The sequence below is a fragment of the Mesocricetus auratus genome, unplaced genomic scaffold, assembly GCF_017639785.1.
Source record: "Mesocricetus auratus isolate SY011 unplaced genomic scaffold, BCM_Maur_2.0 Super-Scaffold_100007, whole genome shotgun sequence".
In the NCBI taxonomy this organism is placed as follows: domain Eukaryota; kingdom Metazoa; phylum Chordata; class Mammalia; order Rodentia; family Cricetidae; genus Mesocricetus; species Mesocricetus auratus.
The window spans coordinates 84,026,771-84,046,572 of NW_024429191.1; the positions used below are offsets into that span (position 1 = coordinate 84,026,771).

The window sequence follows — 19,802 nt, forward strand, 5'->3', positions numbered from 1 at the left end:
CACAATTTATAAACAAGGCAAAAATGGCAGAGGAAAAATGAAGTCAGAATGTGCCATTAAAGCAAGTCAAACAATACCAAGCTAGTAGCTGGCTAAGTGGCTGTCTCATTGTCCAGATATTTCCTCCAATATGTTTTCAGAAGCAACGGCAGTTAAACAAGAGGGGAATGATTGCCAGGTTTGATTTCAGGAAGGAAGCCCCTCCCATTTCCCTGCTGGGCAATTCTGTTAATTTTCTTCTGCTTATTAGGGAAACTGCCTACTTCTTTCATAAACAAAATCTATTTGCTTCAAGATTCGAAGTTCATTTCTCAACGGCTGGGAACCCCTTAGTTCCCGCCAAATGGCTTTATGATTTTGGGGGCAGGACTTACTAGCCCAAGTATTTGGAGCATCCTGGGACCAGAGCACACTTTGGGGGCTGAGGGAAAGCCACTCCCCGACTGGCCTGGAGTTCAGAGCCTTTGTACAGAGAGGCCCTTTTGGTGGTGCAAGACAAAATTCTGCAGAGAGCTGATTGCCAGGCTGCAGCCGTTCCTCGGATGGCCACAGATACATGCAGCCATGCAGGCAGCCAGAGAACTGGCTTTTATCAGGGTCCTACACTATTTATGGGGCAAGACTGTCACTCAGCTCTCACGGAACAGTCCTGTCACTTCTTAATATTGAGGCCAGAGTGCTGGCCAGGGCTTTTGGAAACTTGAGCTCTGTTCTTGGCTCTGTGTGATTCTGGGCAAGCTGTTTTACCAAGCCAGGCCTCTGTTTCTTCATCTATAAAATAGGCCCCCTTCCCCCTTCCAATCCAACAATATGCTGTCAGAAACCTAGGTGGCTGCAGGCTAGAAAAAGCCATTCATTTCGCCCCTCTTTTCCTCAAACGGATAACTTTCCTCCATACAAAGGTCAGCGCCTTCCTGTCTGTCACAAGCATAATGAACTCTGTTTAACAAGAATTCAAACCCAGAAAAACAAAGGAAGCCAGGGGCCCACTGAAGGCTGCAGGGGTTTTGCTGGAAGTTTCCCCCAGGCCCAAAAGACCAATTCAGAGGCAAGTTCCTTATTTTTGAAGATAATAGCTGCTCCGGTAACCCTGTGGGGCTGGGTGCCCACAGACAGTCTGGGAACAGGAAGGCAGTGGACTCGGCATGGATTGAACTTAAACCCCTTCCCCTCCTCTCCCTCCCTCCTTTCTTGTGTGTTCTTCTGTGTGTGTGTGTGTGTGTGTGTGTGTGTGTGTGTGTGTGTGCATGTTCCTATGTGTGTAGAGGCCAGAGGTCAATCTCAGATGTCATTCCTTAAGAACAGCTCATCCTTTTCTTTCTTTCTTTCTTTTCATAGGGTCTGTTGTTAGTATCCAGGCATCTGTACTAGCCTGTCCTTGGGGTTCTGACAGGATACGCCCTCAACTGCAGCCACTAAGAGCACCACCTGTGCACATTCACTATGTTCCCTTTTAAAAGGGCCTTGCCCACCTTCCATCCCTCTCTCTCTCTGTCTCTCTCTGTCTGACTGTCCCCCTACCTCCCTCTCTAGTTCCCCCTCTTTCCTCTCTCCCCCCCTTTCCTTTCTCCTCTCCTGCTGCTTCTGTCTCCCTCCCTCCCTTTCCCCTTTTTATGATCCCTTTTCCCCAAAACACCAAAACCAGAAACAACATAAAAAAAAAAACCCTTTACTTGAACCCTGTCACATGGCGTCTTAAATTACAACATCTCTCGCTGGCCTCAAGTTCACCAAGTAGCCTAGACTGGTTGGTCAGCAGGCCGCAGGGAACTGCCTGTCTTCACCTCCCCAGGTTACGAGTGTGAGCCACTACACCTGAACCTTTCTTTCACTTTGTGTTTTAGGATTAAACTCAGATTGTTGAGAAAACACTTTATCGGCTGAGCTATCTCCCCAGCCCCTCCTCTCTTCTTTCCTTCTCTTTTCTTCCTCCTCCTCCCTCTCTCATCAGGGACTTAATATGTAGCCCAACCTGGCCTTGAACACAAAGTTCCTCTTCCAAGCTTGCCTCGCTATGCCTGAGACTCTGTCTTCTTATTAAAAGAGCTGTAGGATTCCCAACCACGACGGAGGACATCCAGGATCCCTCTCCCTATACAGACGGAGCTATGATGGGGTAAACAGGACAGAGAAGCGATCCTGGAGCTGCTGGTTTAGACTGCTAGAGGAGGTCAGGGCTCCTGGTCTCCAACAGTCACGTTAGCAGGAGGTGGGGGAGAATTAGTGGAAAGCAGGGCAAATTGGGAAATAGTTCACTGTTCTGTAGAATACTTTTGTAAACAAACAAACAAACAAAAACCAAATGACAACAACAAAAGTCACTCTGCAGTCCAGGCTGTCCTGCAAAGTCACCCTGTAGTTTAGGATGGCCTCAAACTCTCACAGCAAGTGTTAGTGGGTATGAAGTATGTACTTACAGAATATCTGTTTTCCACGACATCTGCAAAACAAAGACATCACAGTGGTGAGTGTGCAGGGCCTAATGCAGCTTCACACCAGAGCTGCTGCTGGGGCTAAGCTAGCAAGAGGGAGGGGACACCAGTGCAGAAGGGGTCTCAGGCCATCTGTTGATGGTCTTTTGTCCCTAGACAAGCTCTTGGGGTTGTTCTAGGCCATGTGATAGGCATGTAGAGGACCTGGAATCTTCTTTGACTTTTTTGTTTGTTTGCTTTGCTTTTTTTGAAGCAGGACCTAATGAAGTGCTGGCCTCTTAACTCACTGTGTAGCTGAGGCTGACCTTGAACTTCTGATCCTCCTGCTTCCAGCTCCCTAGTGCCAGGCATTACAGGCCTGTGCTGTCACACCAGTTTATATGATACTGGGGATCAAACTCCACAGATTCTAGGGAAGCACTTTACCATCTGAGCTACACCCTGTCTCAGAGAGAGAGGGAGAGAGATGATGGACAGATGGATGGATGGAGGGAGGGAAGGAGGGAGAAGGAGGAGGAGGAGGAGGAAGAGGAGAAGGAGAAGAAGAAGCAGAAGAAGAAGAAGGAGAAGAAGAAGAAGAAGAAGAAGAAGAAGAAGAAGAAGAAGAAGAAGAAGAAGAAGAAGAAGAAGAAGAAGAAGAAGAAGAAGAAGAAGGAGGAGGAGGAGGAGGAGGAGGAGGAGGAAGAGGAGGAGGAGGAGGAAGAGGAAGAGGAGAAGGAGGAGGAGAAGGAAAAAAGAAAGGCCAAGAAAATCCTAAAAAGAAGAGACTTTGAGACATGTATGGTGGCTTACTCCTGTAAATCCAGCACTCAAGATTTGAAGCAGAATTACCAAGAGTTCCAGACTCTCTCTCAAAACAACAAATACATAAAACTCTGCTTTCCTCGAGTCTACCTGCCCTTAAACCCCTTTTCTCACTCTCTTAGTTCTTTTTGAGACATGTTTCATTGTGTAGTCTTGACTGTCCTGGAACTCATCTGTGATCTGTAGATCAGGCTGGTCATGAATTCAGAGATCAGCCTGTCTCTGCCTCCTGTGTGTGGGGACTAAAGGCTGGATTAACCCTTAAAGTGACTACTCCCCTACATGTCCAGGTGGACAGATGTAGAGGGGCCAAGGGCTAAGGAAATGATCTCCATTTCCAAACTCTAGGAGACTGAAACAATTTTTATTTATTTATTGGTTTGGTTTAGTGGCCCTGGCTGTCCTGGAACTTTTTTATAGACCAGGCTGGACTCGATCTCACAGAGATCCTGAGTACTAGGATTAAAGGTGTCCAGTTTATCTATGTACTCTTATTGCATTTACTTACTTAATTTGGGGGGTAAAGTACACATGCCACAGTGCTCATTCTCAGGTCAGAGGACCTCAAGTTTCAGGGCTCAGTTTTGCCTTCCACAATGTGAATCACAGAGTTCAAACTAAGGCTGTCAGGCTTGGGTGACAAGAGCTTTTACCCACTGAGCCATCTTGCCAGCACAACCTTGGGACTCTTAGAATGTTGTGAGTATAAGAGAACTTGAAATTGTTGGTTCATTCCCTTTATTTGACAGATGAAAAAGCTGAGCCTGACCATTGACAGACAGGGCAGAGTGCTGGTGACCAAGGCTGCCAGAGGCAGCGGGGTGGGGTTACAGTTACTGGTTAAGGAATGGGAAAGATGAAAAGATTCTGAAGATGCATGGCGGGAACGGTGACTGCCTAACAGACCCAAAGGACTTAAGCACAATGGATTAGCCTTCTACATATTTGAAAACAGTTAGCATATTAATTTTATGTACGTTTTTACAGTATAAGAAAAGAAGGTAAGCTCAGAGTCTAAAGCCAAGCTTGCAAACAGTGTGCACCTCCCATGACCTGCAAGCTCCCCTCCTGTCTCTTTGTGATCCCCCCCCCAATTTCTCCTAGGGCCCCTTCCCTGGCCACTCCTTGGAGGCAGTCCTGCCCATGGCCTTCTGCTTATCTAGGGGAGTGGCCTTCCTTTGAGTTTCTCAGGGGGAAGGGGGTTTAAGAGCCAATACTACGCCCTATGAGCCATTTCCCAAAACAGTCGCTGGTTGGAAGACAGCAAGGGACGTGAGAGGGCAATGTCTCCTAAGATCTGGCCCCACACCTAGCAGCTACTCATTTTCCTTCCACATCACACAAGGTTTCTGGATTTTCTCTGTCAGCCGTCCCTGGCTGATCACTCCAGGGAATTAAAGGGACCCTGGGAGCAGGACCTGTGCGGCACAGTAACAGCACCCACAGATTGACTCTAAGTCCCCAGTCCAGCCCAGGCCAACAGCGTATGGATGGTCAGAAATGCAAACTCTTCAACCTAAAGGCCTCAAATATTCAGGGCTGGGAGTGATCAGAAAATCTGAGTTTCAACAAATCTTGAGAACCTAGAATCTAGTCTATTCCCTCATTTCATAGACAAGGTGACTATGTTGGCTATTTTTATATCACCTTGTCACAAGCTAGAGTCATGTGGGAAGAGGGACTAGCAGCTGTGAAAACACTTCCATTAGATTGCCTATAGGCAAGCACTTTCTTGATTAATGATTGATGTGAGGGGCCCAGTCCACTGTGGGTGGTGTCAACCCTAGGCAAGTGATTCAGGTTCTATAAGGAAGCAGGCAGAGCAAGCCATGAGGAGCAAGTCAGTAAGCAGCATTCTTCCATGCCCTCTGCATCGAATCCTACTCCAGGTTCCTGTCCTGTTTGAGTTCCTGTCCTGACTTCCCTCAGTGACAGACTATGATGTAGAAATGTAAGCCAAATAAACCATCCCCACCCAACTTGCTTTTAGTCATAATGGTTGTTTTTGGTTTGGTTTGGTTTTTCGAAACAGGGTTTCTCTGTAACTTTGGAACCTGTCCTAGAACTAGCTTTGTAGACCAGGATGGCCTCAAAACTCACAGAGATCTGCCTGCCTCTGCCTCCTGAGTACCGGGATTAAAGGCATGCGCCATCACCGCCATTCGGCTTGGTCATAATGTTTTATCCTAGCAGTAGAAACCCTAACTAAGACAGTTATGGAAGTCTTAGAATGTTCCACGACTTCACCAGGACCATCCAGGGCTCAAGTCACACAAGGATGTGGATTTTAACTTCTAGAACAGGTAGAGCTGGATTCTCCAGTGGATCTGGTGGTGACTGGAACCCAAGCCAAGACAGATGGACGGTGGAGAGGATGAGAAGCCTGAGGACTCTGCCCCATTAACAGCCACTTTCTTGCAGTCTGCCTTCCCTGGAAGGCTAAGGCTTCTCACTTCTCTTGTCTATTTCTTTTTCTTTCCTTTTCTTTTTAAATTCTTTTTTTTAAACTTTGTGTGTACGGGTGTTTTGTCTGAATGTATGTATGTCTGTGTACCATATGTATTTCTGGTGCCTCTGGTGGCCAGAAGGGGGTGTCAGATCTCCTGGAACTGGAGTTACAGATGGCTGTGAGCCACCATGTACACACTGGGAGCCAAAGCCCGTCCTCTGCAAGAACAGCCAGGGTTCGTCACTGCTGAGTGGTCTCTCGGGTCCCTCATTCTTTCTTCTCTCTCTCGTTTTCTCTGTCCCTCCTTCCATCTTTTAAAGACAGGTATGTAGCCTAGGCTATTCTTGAATTTGATATGTAAGCAATGGTGACTTAAAATTTTGATTTTCCAGCCTCTACCTCCTCTGTGCTAGGATTACAGGCATGTACTGGCATGCTCAGCATCTTGTCATTTCTTTACATGTTAATTGTTCTTTGTTAAGTGGTTACATAAATCCCCACCCTTTTTGTGTCATTCCTAGCTGAGATTTCCTCTGCCTGTTAATTAACCCAGTTTGTTTATTCCTTGTTGGTCTGTCTCATCTCATTTGCAAGACCTAGGCAGAAACCAGAAACCCAGAAGTATAAAGGGAAAAAACTATTCTACCAGTTCCTTCCCTGCCAACAAACACAATGCAACTAGAAATGTGGAATCTAGTCGGGCATTGGTGGCGCACGTCTTTAATCTCTGCACTCAGGAGGCAGAGGCAGGTGGATCTCTGTGAGTTCGAGACCAGCCTGGTCTACAAGAGCTAGTTCCAGGATAGTCTCCAAAGTCACAGAGAAACCCTGTCTTGAAAAACCAGAAGGGGAAAAAAAAAAGAAAAAGAAAAAAGAAAAGAAATGTGGACTCCAGCTCTTGGTGCTTAGAGGCATGTTTTTGTGATCTTGGTAAAGTGTCTTACACTATCTGTGCTTGTGTATTAATGTGATTGTAGTGGGAGGGAAAAAGTCAGACCCTAAGAGTTGATGCTCTTCTGGGCTTTTCCCCCTGCCCACTCTCAAGGCCCCATCAATGATTCTAGGGTGGACCCTCCCACTCCGAGAATCAGGGCCCCTCACTCACTAGGGTTCACCTTCCGGATCTCACTGTACACCGTCTCTGTGGCTCTCGTTCCCAGAGCTGGAAAAGGGACCAGGCACAGGTCAGTAGCTACCTCTGGGACTCAGGCCAGTTCACTGTTAGACCTACCCACTACCCAACAGAGCCCCTGTCCAGAAGTCACAAAATATGTCACTCTCCAACTTCAGAATATACCAACCTGCTGGGCGGTGGTGGCTCACGCCTTTAATCCCAGAACTCGGGAGGCAGAGGCAGGTGGATCTCTGTGAGTTCGAGACCAAGACTGGTCTACCAAGCAAGTTCCAGGACAGCCTCCAAAACAATACAGAGAAACTCTGTCTCGAAAAAAAAAAAACCCAAAAGAATATATGAACCTGCTGGGCGGTGGTGGCTCACGCCTTTAATCCCAGCACTCGAGAGGCAGAGGCAGGCGGATCTCTGTGAGTTCGAGACCAAGCCTGGTCTACCGAGCGAGTTCCAGGACAGGTTCCAAAACAATACAGAGAAACCCTGTCTCGAAAAAAACAAAACAAAATAAAAAAAGAACATACCAACCTAACTAGAAGCTCAGTGAGATTGAAAGTAGGGCAACAGGCTACTCAGGGAAGAGGATGGCTGCAGAGAGAAATCTTGGCTGAGGAGCCAAGAGGTGGACTCTGCACAGACCCAAAGTCCCTAGCCTCGTGACCCCACCCTTCTTTTCCTGCCACAGAGATGCTGTGCTGGCTGCTCTGCCAGGACTTTGCCATCAGGGCTAGCCTATGTGACAACCTCACTCTCCAGAGGCTGTATCCCAGGAACTAGAAGTGGATCCTGAGGTCTAGGCTGAGCCTAGCATCAGCAGTGGCCATACAGATCAGTTGCAGACAGAGCTGGATGGGCTAGCTGCCTTTGGTGCCAACATCTGGGCTCATTGCAGATGAGCCACTCATTCTAAGTGAAGCACTCTGGGGCTGGTTCTGGCAATAGTTTTGTGTTGTCTTGTTGCTATTTTTTCATTTCTTTTGTCTTTGAGACTGTCTTGTGTAGCCCAGACTGGTCTTGAACTTGCTGTGTAATCCAGGAGGGTCTTGAATTCCTGATCCTCTTGCCTTCACCCCCCCAAGTACTGGGATTACAAACTTGTATCATCATACCTAGGTACACTGGTCTAGAGCTCTGCAGAGCCTCACACCTGTAGCCAGGTCATAATTCTCAGGGTTAGACCCTTTCAGAACAGAAGACAAGGCTATCCATTTATTTCATATTGAAATACATTCACAGGGTGTGTATACACAGGCATTGTGCACACTCACAGAGTATGTACACACTGTACATACAGACACGTACTCCTGTTATACCCACTTGTGCACAGTATCCACACTCACAAACACAGGCATGCACGCATAGACCCAGAGACCCTGAGGAAGCAGGACAAAACCTGGACACACCCTAGATTTCTGTCCCCTGCAGGAGAGATCAGGAAGTCTCCTTGCACAGCTGGATTGGTGTGGACCAGCCCCCTCCTCTGCTTTCTGCCCCAGATAGGCTGAGATGCCCTGTACCCACAGCATCCTGGGTGCATCTTATCCTCACTGCAGATGCCTGGGGCACCGCATGGATTCTATGATACCTTCTTTCACCATTCACTTCTCTTCACTATTCACTTTTCACTCCGAGGCCACTCCTACCGGGACTCTTCCTTTCTCTGGACCCTGAACGCTGCCATTGTCCTTTCTCTTACCCCACTGTTCCAAGATTCTGAGCACACATCACCCCCATGGCTGTGTGCATAATCCCACACTCGCATCTTCCCACAGCTGCCTGCCCTGGTGGATCCCCAAGCTCTTCTAGTTCAAAGCCCAAACTTATGCCCCCTCTCACTCCCAGGCTGTACGTGGTTTCCCAGGGGTACTTTTCACTTTTGAAGTGACGGTGAAGCATCTCTGTCTTAGACCCTTGAACTTCAGAATCTAGGCACAGTCAGCCCCATTTCCTGAGCACACTCCTGGAGGAACAGGAGGCAGGCATAGACTAAGGTCCAGGTTCTTCATTAGACACTGGATGCTGGTGGCTATACAAGTCCCATATGTTAGAGAAAGCCTGAGTAGTCCACATCCCCAGAGGAGAACTTGGGACACCCAGAGTGATGAAGGCATTGCAGAAGGAAATAAAGTGACTCTCCAGGCAGGAGTTGGAGTTCAGTGGAGTGGCTGAGGTTCCAGTGCCCCAGAGTGCAAGGACGTCTGCCTAAGAGAACGGATGGGAGACAGCATAGAAGCCCACACAACCCTCTACATGCTGCTCTGGAAGCAGAGATGGAAATTCCAGGGGTCTCCAAACCCGCTGTGGGGCCGTTTACATACGCAAGAGACCCATTCTGCACTACCGTACTCACCTACATGGCCTGATCCACTGAAGCGGGAAATGTGGATCTGGTCCTAGCTTTCAGATGCTCTAGGCTTCAGGGAAGACAGATGTACAAAGAGCGTTAATGAGCTAGCTGAAGGTGTGGCTCCGGGGTCCAGCACTTGCTCAGCTATGTACAGGGCCCTGGCTTTAAGTCCCGGCACAAAGACACAACAAACAGATATGACAGGGCTAGGGAGAAGGCTCAGCGGATAAGAACACGCCTTAGCTCGAATCCCCAACACCCCATGAAAATGTGGGGCCCAGTTACAGTGTTAGGGGCAGAGGTAAGAGGGGTGCTAGGACTTGCTGGATGGCAGCCTAGATCCAGGACAAGCAGGGGACCCTGTCCCAAGAGAACAAGGTGACAAGTGATAGCAAGGCATCTCACATCCCTCCTTGGTCTCTGCAGGCGCTCAGGGACGTGTGCACCCCACCATGTGTACACACACACACACACACACACACACACACAGAGTGTACCCCACCATTTACACACATACAGAGAGAGAGAGAGAGAGAGAGAGAGAGAGAGAGAGAGAGAGAGAGAGAGAGAGGGCTATTAGCAATGCTGTGATAATTGCTGTAAGATGCTGTCCAAGAGAGGATGGCCAGGTCTTCTGCCCAATCCCAACAAGGAGTTAGGACAGGAAATGGATGAACTAGGGGAGGGCTGGGCAGCCACACCTGGGCAGGGGTAGTCTGGACACCTTGTGAACTCCACTGTCCCCAAGCATGTCAGCATACCAGGGATGGCCCCATGTTCTACGGTTGCCCCTGGCTTTGCCCAGCTCGGTGGTGGTAATGGGGGCCGGGGGGGGTGCAGCTGCTCGTGCCCTTCCTCCTCCCGTGTCCCTGTGGCAGCAGCTGCCTGCTAATGACTAACCCAGGCCAGCAGGCTGTTTGTCTCTGCTGTCAGAGGCGTTTCCTGATGGGACTCTATTCTGGTTTCTGTTTTTCTCTGGGTTGACAGAGAAAGAGGAGATGGCTTCTACGTCATGGGGTTTTCCCAGCAATTAGCCTCGAAGCAAACAGACAGCGAACTGGGACTTAATGAGTTCCTTCCCGCCCTGCTCCTTCCCCATCCCGCTTGGTTAGCTGCCAGCCAGGGTTAGAGCTGGACACGGTCCCTGTAGTACAGCCTCCTCCAACTGTGAGGGATGGGAGACCATGAGAACCGGGCACCAGGCTGGCAGACACCAGTTCCCAGTTAGTCATCTCTGGCCTTGACTCCACAAAGCCCTTTCTTCATCCAGTAACGCCTAGGCCCTGCCTGGGAGGGGACAAGGGGCCAGCACCAGTTGTTCAGACCTGAGTTCCTTACCGCCCTTGTGCAACAAGGAGGCTGGGACAAATAAATACAACTTGTATCCCCCTTGCCACCCGAAAGACCTTTATTCTAGAATTTCCCCAAAGCCCTGGCTGAGCACACAGCAGCTTGTGCGAGCTGAGAAATGTGACGGATAGCTTGGCTGCGAGGGACAGCTGCAGAGCCTGGCGAGGGAAGCCGGAGGTAATTGTCACCGTCCCACCCCATTCTAGGAACTGCCACACTTCCTCCATTTAATCCCTCCACACCCTCAAGACAGCAAAAGATCACCAGATACAAGGACACATTCCCAGCGAGAAGGGAAGCCGAGCCTTTCCCACGAGCACTGGTACTTCCTCGTTCCCTTTTCAGCCTCCTTAAACCCCACACTCCCCAGATACCACGCACAGCCCTCAGGATTCTGCCTGCCGAGACATAGGACCTCTGTGGGAGGATTGAAGCAGCCAGAGGCCAGGGTGACGGGGACTCCGGGATCTTCTGCATAGACAGAAGGCAGGGAGCTGGTCCCCGTGGCCGCTAGCATCGTTCCTCACCGTCCACTGCAGTGCTCCGAGGAGCGTGGAGGCCAAGAACAGACAGGAAGGTGGGGTTTTCCACCCAAGCTCCGCGGGCCACCCCACTTCTTGTCATTCTGCCCTCATGCTAACCTTCCCCTCACCTCCAATCCTGACTTCTTCCCCTTAGGAAGAAGAAAGCTGCTCCTTGTGTTGCTAAGCCCAGGATGCACACTGATTGGACGATATTCCAAGGCCAGGCTGGATCAGCGACAGCCAGGACTGAGCATCCACAGTTTCCGCTATCACAGCCTACACGGACTCCTGAGCCCCAGATCCCTCTTTGGTGTCTCACAAGGCATCTCAGACTTAACATAGGCAAACTAGACCTCGTCCTCAAACATCACAGCCATCCAGTCCATGCACTTACTCCAGCAAGAAACGTGAGGATCCTGGTTCCCTGTCCTGGCCAAGGACTTCCATCAGTCTCAAAAACACACCTAGACTCCATTCATTGCTGGTCCTTTGCCCACCCTCCCCCACCCCCGCCTCATCTCTTGCATGGTGATAGCACACTTATCTCTATTTCCGTTCTTGAAGCTAATTTACCTTGCTGTCCTGAGTTTGTTTTTATATACATATGTATGCATGGTGTGTGTGTGTGTGTGTGTGTGTGTGTGTGTGTGTGTGTGTGTATGAACAATCATGCATGTGCACCTGTGGATGTCTGAGGTTGACACCTGGAGTCTTCTATAGTTCTCCACCTTTGATGGACTTGCGTTCCTGTCTCTGAGTCTGTGCCTGTTTCTTTGGCTTCTGTTTGTCTGTTTGTTTTGTCCTATTCTGGTTTGTTCGTTTTATTGTATCATATTGCATTTTACTTTTTTTTAAAGATGGCTACTTGTTTTCTAATGAGAGAGAGAAAGAAAGGGTGTGGATTTGAGTGGGTGGGGAGGTTGGGGAGCATCAGGGAGGAGTTGGGGGAGGAGGAAAAACCTTGATAAAAATATAGTATATGAAAAAAATCTACTTTTAATCACCATATTCATTGACACCAGATGCTGACACAGCGGGTCTAGCTAGCTAGCTTGTTCTGGGAAGCCCCTGTGTACTTTGTGAGGAATACTGAAATTACAGGAGGGCCACCACGCCCACTCAAGTATTTATGTGGCCTCTCAAGACACAAACTCCAGTGCTCACACTGGTGAGGTAAGGGTTTTCTCCACTGGGCTATCTCCCCGGTCCCTAAAGATATTTATTTTTTTAAAGAAGGAACTTAGAACCAGCCATTTCCCAGCCTAAAGCCTTCCAGAGCATTCTCTCATCCTTTTAGAGCCCGGCTGCCCTCCTGTCTCTGCAGACACATGGACTTCCTAGATACTGTGTAACAGCGCTGGCTGTCCTGGAACTCACTCTGTAGACCAGTCTGGCCACAAACTCAGAGATCCGCCCACCTCTGTCTCCAAAGGCTTGAGCCACCACCACTTGGACTTTCAGACACTTCTGAGACAGGGCCTCTCATAGCCTGGGGTGGCCTTGAACTCTTGGTCCTCTTGTGTCCCACACCCAAACTTTGGGATTGAGTATGGGAATGTGCCAACATGTCCAGCTCCCCTTTCAGACTGAAATAAATGAGCTAGCTCTGACCAGCCAAAACTACCTTTCCTATTCCCTGGGTCTTCCTAGCCGCCCCTACCCTTTTACAGCTGCTTTCTTTAGCCCAGCTTAATCTGTGGCTCTCGGAGAGGCCAGAGAGACATCTGTCCCCTTTCACACCTCCTCGTACTCCACTCTACCCATTCCCAGCACTTCTGATCGCCTGACGTCATCTATTCTTTAGCTTTCCCAGCTCCCACTTCCACTATACTTCCACCAGGGAGGGACCACCCATGCCTTTGTGTCTTGGACAGTGGCTGGTACTTTTTATGCCTGTATCACTATTGGTTGTCAAAATGAGTGAAACACTTCACTATAGAATAAAAAAGACAAGAACAGCAGGCCTTCCATGTTTCCCACCCCTCAGGTCCAGCCAGGACACACACGCTGCCAGTCCCATAAGGTCCCAACAAAGCTAAGTACATTAAGATCCCTGGTACACACTTTTGGGGGCAGTTCTGACCAGAGACCATGGGAAGAGGGTCAATGGTGCAACACAGGGATAGTTCAGGACATGTCCCCTGACCGGAAAGTTCACACACACGCCTACTGACGTGGTAGTTAAAACCATGCTCGGAAAGAGGAGAAGGAGGAGGAAGAGGAGGAGAAGGACGAGGAGGAGGAGGAGGACAACTCCAGAGCTCCTCCTAAGACATTGAGCAAGAGGTGGCTTCAGGACACCATCACCATGTGGCTCCAGCTAATGATTGGCAGGCCCAGCCTGGAAAACTGCCCAGGTCTGCTTGGCTGAGAACACAGCACACAGCCTTAGCCTCGGCACAAAGGGAGGTAGATGGCAACAGTCCCAGAGAGCTTCCCCCAAGGTCCGGAAGGCTTGGGATGGCCGGTTCCTTTGACACACGCAGGAGTCCAAGAGTGGGCTAACGTAGAGGAAGACTGGGAGATGCCGAGATTCATGTCCCTGTGTTTTCTGTGACCCACCTACTGTGCGTCAGTCTTCCAGTGCTGAATCAGAGATGGGACTCACGGGGGGTTTGCCCTTGAATGAACCACACACCCAACAAAAAAGTCGAGGCACAGATCCAACGTCACGCTGAAAGAGGGACTCTGTACTTTGCCCAAGAGTCCCTCTAAAAAAGGAAAGTCCTCTATGATGGGTAGACAGTCTTCAAGTTAGACTCGGTGTGAAAACCTGCCTTAGTCCCTTCCATCATACCTTCCCTGCCATGAAGAACTGCATCTCCTCCAATGGTAAGGCAAATAAACCCTTCCTTCCTTAAACTGGTCTGGTCAGGCATTTGGTCACAGCAACAAAGTAAGCAACATATACACTGTCCCTATTTTATTTTATTATTACGTGTGCAGAGGTTGGAGTTGGGGTTTGCTGTGTGCAAATGTGAATGCAATGCCTACAGAGACTAGAGGAGAGCCCTGGAACCCCTGGATCTGGAGTAACAGGTGGTTGTGAGTCACTGGATATGAATGCTGGGAACCAAACTTAGGTCCTCTAGGAGAATAATGTGTGCTCTTAACCACTGAACCATCCCTCCAGCCCTAGGTTCCCTATTTTAGACATGCATTTGATTGACTCAACATCTGGTCCACACAGGCAACTGTTCTAGGAACACAGTGCATGTAGGCAGGGGCTGGCCTCTGGAAGATGGCCTGAACACCTACGGGGGGTGAGGTAGCTCCCCACAAAGACTCTTCATAAGAAAGAGTGCCTGCCCAGCACCCAGTGAATGGTAAGGGTGAGTTCAGACTTAGGTGCTATGGTAGTTTGAATGTAACTGGACCCCATAAGCTCATAGGGAGTGGCACTATTAGGAGGTGTGGCCTTGCTGGAGGAAGTGTGGGGGTGGGCTTTGAAGTCTTCTATGCTCAAGCTCACACCCAGTGTCTTAGTTCACTTCCTGGTTGCCTGCTGATCGAGATGTAGAACGCTCAGCTCCTTCTCCAGCACCGTGTCTGCCTGCACACTGCCTGGCTTCCCACCATGATGATAATGGACTAAACCTTTGAAACCGTAAGCCAGCCCCAATTAAATGGTTTCCTTGATAAGCATTGCTGTGGTCACGGTGCCTCTTCATAGCAATAGAAACCCTAATAAGACAGGTGCAACTAGTAGGTCTGCAAATGCCTCCCTTCTGACAGTTCTGACTGTGCATAGCACTCACAAGCAGCATCTACATCCAAACCCAGAACCCAATGTGGGCTTGCCTCACTTGGTGAGGGCACTTACCGTGGTGAGGCTCAGGGGGGGACACTTCCACTTCTGTGTACTCCACGTCCATGCTCTGGGAGTCTGTTCAAAGGAACCACAGCACCTTGAGTCTAGACTGCATCTCCTCTAGAGGTATCAAAGCACACTAGAGACCTTCATTGCAGTTAGCCCCACACTGGTCCAGGCAGCAGACACCACAGCCTTTCTGACTTCCCGTTACCTGAGTGTGGATGGAGCCTCTACCAGGTTTCTATAATGTGGGAAGACTTTCAACAGGTTAATGGGTGTGGCAAACAGCCCAGGACATACCCCCACAGTTAACTCCTACCAATCTCAGGGCATGGGAAAGGATCTAAGTGCTGTGGGACCAGGCTCACCAGCATCTGAGTGTTCTAAGGAGCTGATGCATTCCAGGTAATGAAATCCCCGGGCTCCGTGGAGACACCCATGAAATGATTTTGTTTTCAACCCAGGCTATTGCTGTCACTGTTGTATGTGTCTGGTACCCATGGAAACCAGAAGAGGGTGTGAGATCCTCTGGGACTAGAGTTACTGTATGGGAGCTGCAGCTGGGTCCTCTGACAGAGCAGCCAGTGCTCTCACCATGAGCTGTCTCTCCAGCCCCTGATGGTGTTTCTTGAGACAGGGCCAGGTGTATTCCAGGGCAGCCTGGGACTTGCTAGGTAGCCAAGGTTAGCCTTGAATACCTGGTCTTGCTGCCCCAGCCTCCTGAGTGCCAGGATTACAGGTGTAAGCCGTGCCTGGAGTTGTTGTTTTTAAAGCCCCATAGAACGAGGAGTTCTTTCTAGCAGCTAAAGCCCAATTGTGTAGCCAAAGGGACTCCTCGGAAGCAGGTCAGGAGTTTCAGTTCTCAGGAGAGGAGCATGGAATAGAAAACACCTTTTTTGTTTGTTTGTTTGTTTTTTGGAGGCTGTCCTGGAACTCACTCTGTAGACCAGACTGGCCTCGAACTCACAGAGATCTGCCTGCCTCTGCCTCCTGAGTGCTGGGACTAAAGGCATGCGCCCCCAACGCCCAGCTTAGAAAACACCTTTTTTTTTTTTTTTTGGTTTTTTTGAGACAGGGTTTCTCTGTATTGCTTTGGAAGCTGTCCTGGACCTCGCTCTGTAGACCAGGCTGGCCTCGAACTCACAGAGATCCACCTGCCTCTGCCTCCCGAGCTCTGGGATTAAAGGCATGTGCCACCACTGTCCGGCTTTAGAAAACACCTTTAAGAAACGATTTAAGCCAGCTCCTCTAAGTTTGAGGCAGAAGCAAACTGTCTATTGCTAGTTGTCTTTAAAAAAAAAATACAGCTGAGGAACCAGCATAGGACCCAACCAGGCTCCCCAAACGTGGGTGTCAGTGGGGGGCTTGGGCAGTCTATGGGGCCTCTGGCAGTGGAACCAAGATGTATCCCTAGTGCATGAATGGGCTTTGGGGGCCCATTCCCTATGGAAGGATACTCTCTCAGTCTAGACACATGGGGGGGGGGCTAGGTCCTGCCCCAAATGATGTGACAGACTTTCTCAAGGGAGGCCTCACCCTCTCTGAGGAGTGGATGGGGGATGGGATGGGGGGTTGGTTGGGAGAATGGGAAGAAGGGAGGGAGAGGGACCTGGGATTGGTATGTAAAATAAGATTGTTTTTAATTTAAATAAAAATTATTTTTTTTTTGGTTTTTTTCGAGACAGTGGCTTTGGAGGCTGTCCTGGAACTCCCTTGGCAGTCCAGGCTGGTCTCTAACTCACAGAGATCCGCCTGCCTCTGCCCTCCCCCCCCCCCCCAGTGCTGGGATTAAAGGCGTGCGCCACCAACGCCCGGCTAAAAATTAATTTTAAAAAATCGTAAAGATCTCAGCCACCAGAGGGAAACATCCTCCTTGGTCGCTCTGAGTACCAGGAAGGTTTTTGTTTTGTTTTGTGTCAGGTATGATAGCTCATTTCTACTTGAGTTAGGAGGCACAACCATTCAGAGCTCTGGCTGGCCTCCTTGGAGAAAACCCTGGGTCTGTACTGTATCATACACAGGGCCTCTAAGAGGGGTGGGAAACTACCCAGCCACCTCAGAGTTAAAGTTGCCTTTTCCTACGGGTACCCATTTACCTATTTTTAAAGGCAGAGTCTTACTACTCACTGTGTATACCTGGTTGACTTTGACCCCCACAAAGACTCACTTGCCTCTGTTTCCTGAGTGCTGGGATTAAAAGCATACACCACCAAGCACAGTCACTTGTGAATCTTTTTTTTTAACGTAAAAGTTTCTAATAAAACATTTAAAGAATCACCTTTATTTTGATTTACTGGTTTCACTGTGTCGTTTCCAGCATCATCATAACCTAGTTGAAAATAACAATCACAGTGAGTGACAGTGGAAATTAGTTTCCTGTATCCTCGAGCGCACACGTGTGTGTGTGTGTGTGTGTGTGTGTGTGTGTACACATGTAGGTGAGCAAGCACCTTGTCGCTCTTCCCCACCTATGTGTGCTTGGAGGCTGGAGGTTGATGTCGCATGTTGGAAATTAAAGGCATGCACCATCACTGCCCAGCTGACATGGGGCACTGTTGTTTGAGAGTTATTTTGGAAGTCAGAATGGTTTGTTGGAAGTGAATCAATTAAAAAATTAAGCTTCTTTCTAGAAGGGACCAGTCACTAACAACAAACACTCACTATCAGCAAACATGAAAGCTGATGCTTAACATACACTCTCCAGGCCGGGCGTTGGTGGCACACTCCTTTAATCCCAGCACTCGGGAGGCAGAGGCAGGCGGATCTCTGTGAGTTCGAGACCAGCCTGGACTACCAAGCGAGTTCCAGGACAACCTCCAAAGCCATAGAGAAACCCTGTCTCGAAAAACCCCCCCCCAAAAAACAAAAAAAACAAAAAACAAAAAACAAAAAAAAAAAAACATATACTCTCCAGTTAGGGGATTGGGTTGACCAGAATATGACTTGAAGAAACAATAGCATCTCTAAATTACCACCTCAGTGGGCACAGACAAAGTGTGGGGCTTGCTCGGTAGTAATGCTCTTGTCTGGACTGTGTGAAGCTTTGGCTCATGCCCAGCACTGTAAAAACAAGCAAGCAAACAAACAAACATTTTAGCGTGTTCTTCGCTTAAAAAAATTATATGGGGCTGGAGAAATGACTCAGAGGTTAAGAGCACTGACTGTTCTTCCAGAGGACTGGGGATCAATTCCCAGCACCTGCATGGCAGCTCACAACTGTCTGTAACTCCAGTTCCAAATGATCTGACTCCGTCACACAGACATATGTAAAGGCAAAAACACCAATGCATATAAAACAAAAACAAATATAATTATTAAAAAATTCTTATAAATACTATTCTTCAAGAGCACATACTTTTCCAAGCTGTGTTTGAGCTAATTAGTATTATCATTATTTAAATAGTTGTTTGGGGTTTTTTTTATGGCCTGTTTTTTGAGACAAGGTCTTGAAGTGTAGCCCAAAGTGGTTTGGAACTCACTGTATAGAACAAGATGGCCTCCAGTTTGTAGTGAGCCCCCTGCATCTGCCTTGTGAATACCGGCATGTTAGGCATGAGCTGCCATTCTGGGATCTCAGTGACTTCCTCACAGACCCAAGGGCACTGAGGCCCACTGAGGCAGCCTCACTCCAATGAGGTCTACATTAGAATTACATCTCACACACCTTTAATCCTGGCACTCAGGAGGCGGATCTCTGTGAGTTCAAGGACAGCATGGTCTACAGAGTGAGTTCCAGGACATCCAGGGCTGTTACATAGAGAAACCCTGTCTCAGGGGTGGGGTGGGGTAGGATATTTCAGTACTTCTCAAAAATGTGTCTGCTAAGAGCAGAATGTTTCCACTGGTTTCCCTTTGTGGCAAAGTTTAGTGAAGTGATGGAAATCCCATCAGAGATGTGTTAATGACAATTTCATTTGACAGCTGGTTCCTGCCTCACAAGAATTAGTCCAGGGCAATTTCAGTCTTTGGGGGCATTTTTCATTCCAAAGAAACGAAGCATAGAGGGGTGAAAACAGGACTATCCTTTTCAGTCTGAGTTTTGTTAGCTTATCTTCCAATGGCGGATAAGCTAGGTGCCACTACTTAAAGCCAGGGTTTCCCTTCTGCCCCCACCCACTCAGAGTTGGTAAAAGTCTTTGTAGTAACAGGAAGCCTTGGCTTTACCATAATGACTGTTGGTTTCCACATTGGGCTCAGAAACCTTCTCATTGTTGGAATTCAGAAGTGGAGCTGCCGGCCTTCACATGGAAATCAAAAAGAAAAGAGAAAAATCGATATTAACATTTTTCACTGTACCCCCAAACCAACAAAACCATCAAAGGAAGATCAAGAGAAAGCAAGGAGAAATATGCCCATCACACGCTGGTAATCTCAGCACTGGGGCGGCTGAGGCAGGAGGATGGGCGGGAGTTTGAGGCTAGTGCCTATAATCCTAGCCCTTGGGAGGCAGAGGCAAGAGGATCAGGAATTTAAGGCCAGTCTAGACTATGTGAGATCATGTTTAAAAATAAAAACCAAAGGTAAAGAGTATAAAAGTATTTAAAATTTTTTTATTATGTTTAGGGTGTGTGTGTGTGTGTGTGTGTGTGTGTGTGTGTGTGTGTGTGTGTATGTGTGTACATGGTGTGTGGTACCTGCAGAGGCTAAGCCATCTCTCCAGCATGGTAAAAATATTTCTTTTTAAAAAGGCCAACTCTTGGGGAGGGGAGGTTGGCACACACCTTTAATTCAGAGGCAGAGGAAAGTGGATCTCTATGAGTTCCAGGCTATCCTGGTCTATTGAGTGAGTTTTAAGACAGCCAAGGCTACACAGAGAATAGAGAAACCCTGTCTCAAAAAAAAGTAAAAATAAAAAAGCCAGCTCTATTATTCTAAGTATGTACAGTAGGCAATCTTCCACTATGACAGAAACACACACACACACACACACACACACACACACACACACACACA

The 19,802-nt window shown here is 48.6% G+C and overlaps 1 protein-coding gene and 1 long non-coding RNA gene across 7 annotated transcripts in view; one reads left to right on the plus strand and one right to left on the minus strand.

Annotated features, from left to right (window-relative positions):
• Positions 1–19,802, minus strand: part of Pecam1 (platelet and endothelial cell adhesion molecule 1) — a 56,746-nt gene that overhangs the window by 5,606 nt on the left and 31,338 nt on the right. Inside the window, exons 11-15 of one of the 6 annotated variants that reach the window (XM_040749952.1) lie at positions 19,014–19,087; positions 17,128–17,178; positions 14,859–14,921; positions 6,791–6,847; positions 2,418–2,440 (exon numbers count right to left, since the gene is read on the minus strand). In XM_040749952.1, coding sequence (XP_040605886.1) covers positions 2,418–2,440; positions 6,791–6,847; positions 14,859–14,921; positions 17,128–17,178; positions 19,014–19,087 — 268 coding nt within the window. The remainder of the gene's footprint in view (positions 1–2,417; positions 2,441–6,790; positions 6,848–14,858; positions 14,922–17,127; positions 17,179–19,013; positions 19,088–19,802) is intronic. The other 5 variants (XM_040749954.1, XM_040749953.1, XM_040749957.1 and 2 more) reach the window with 5 other exon arrangements.
• On the plus strand, positions 10,100–12,658 carry LOC110340888. The gene is made up of 2 exons (XR_002382722.2): positions 10,100–11,088; positions 11,190–12,658. It is a non-coding gene; the product is annotated as an uncharacterized LOC110340888 (long non-coding RNA).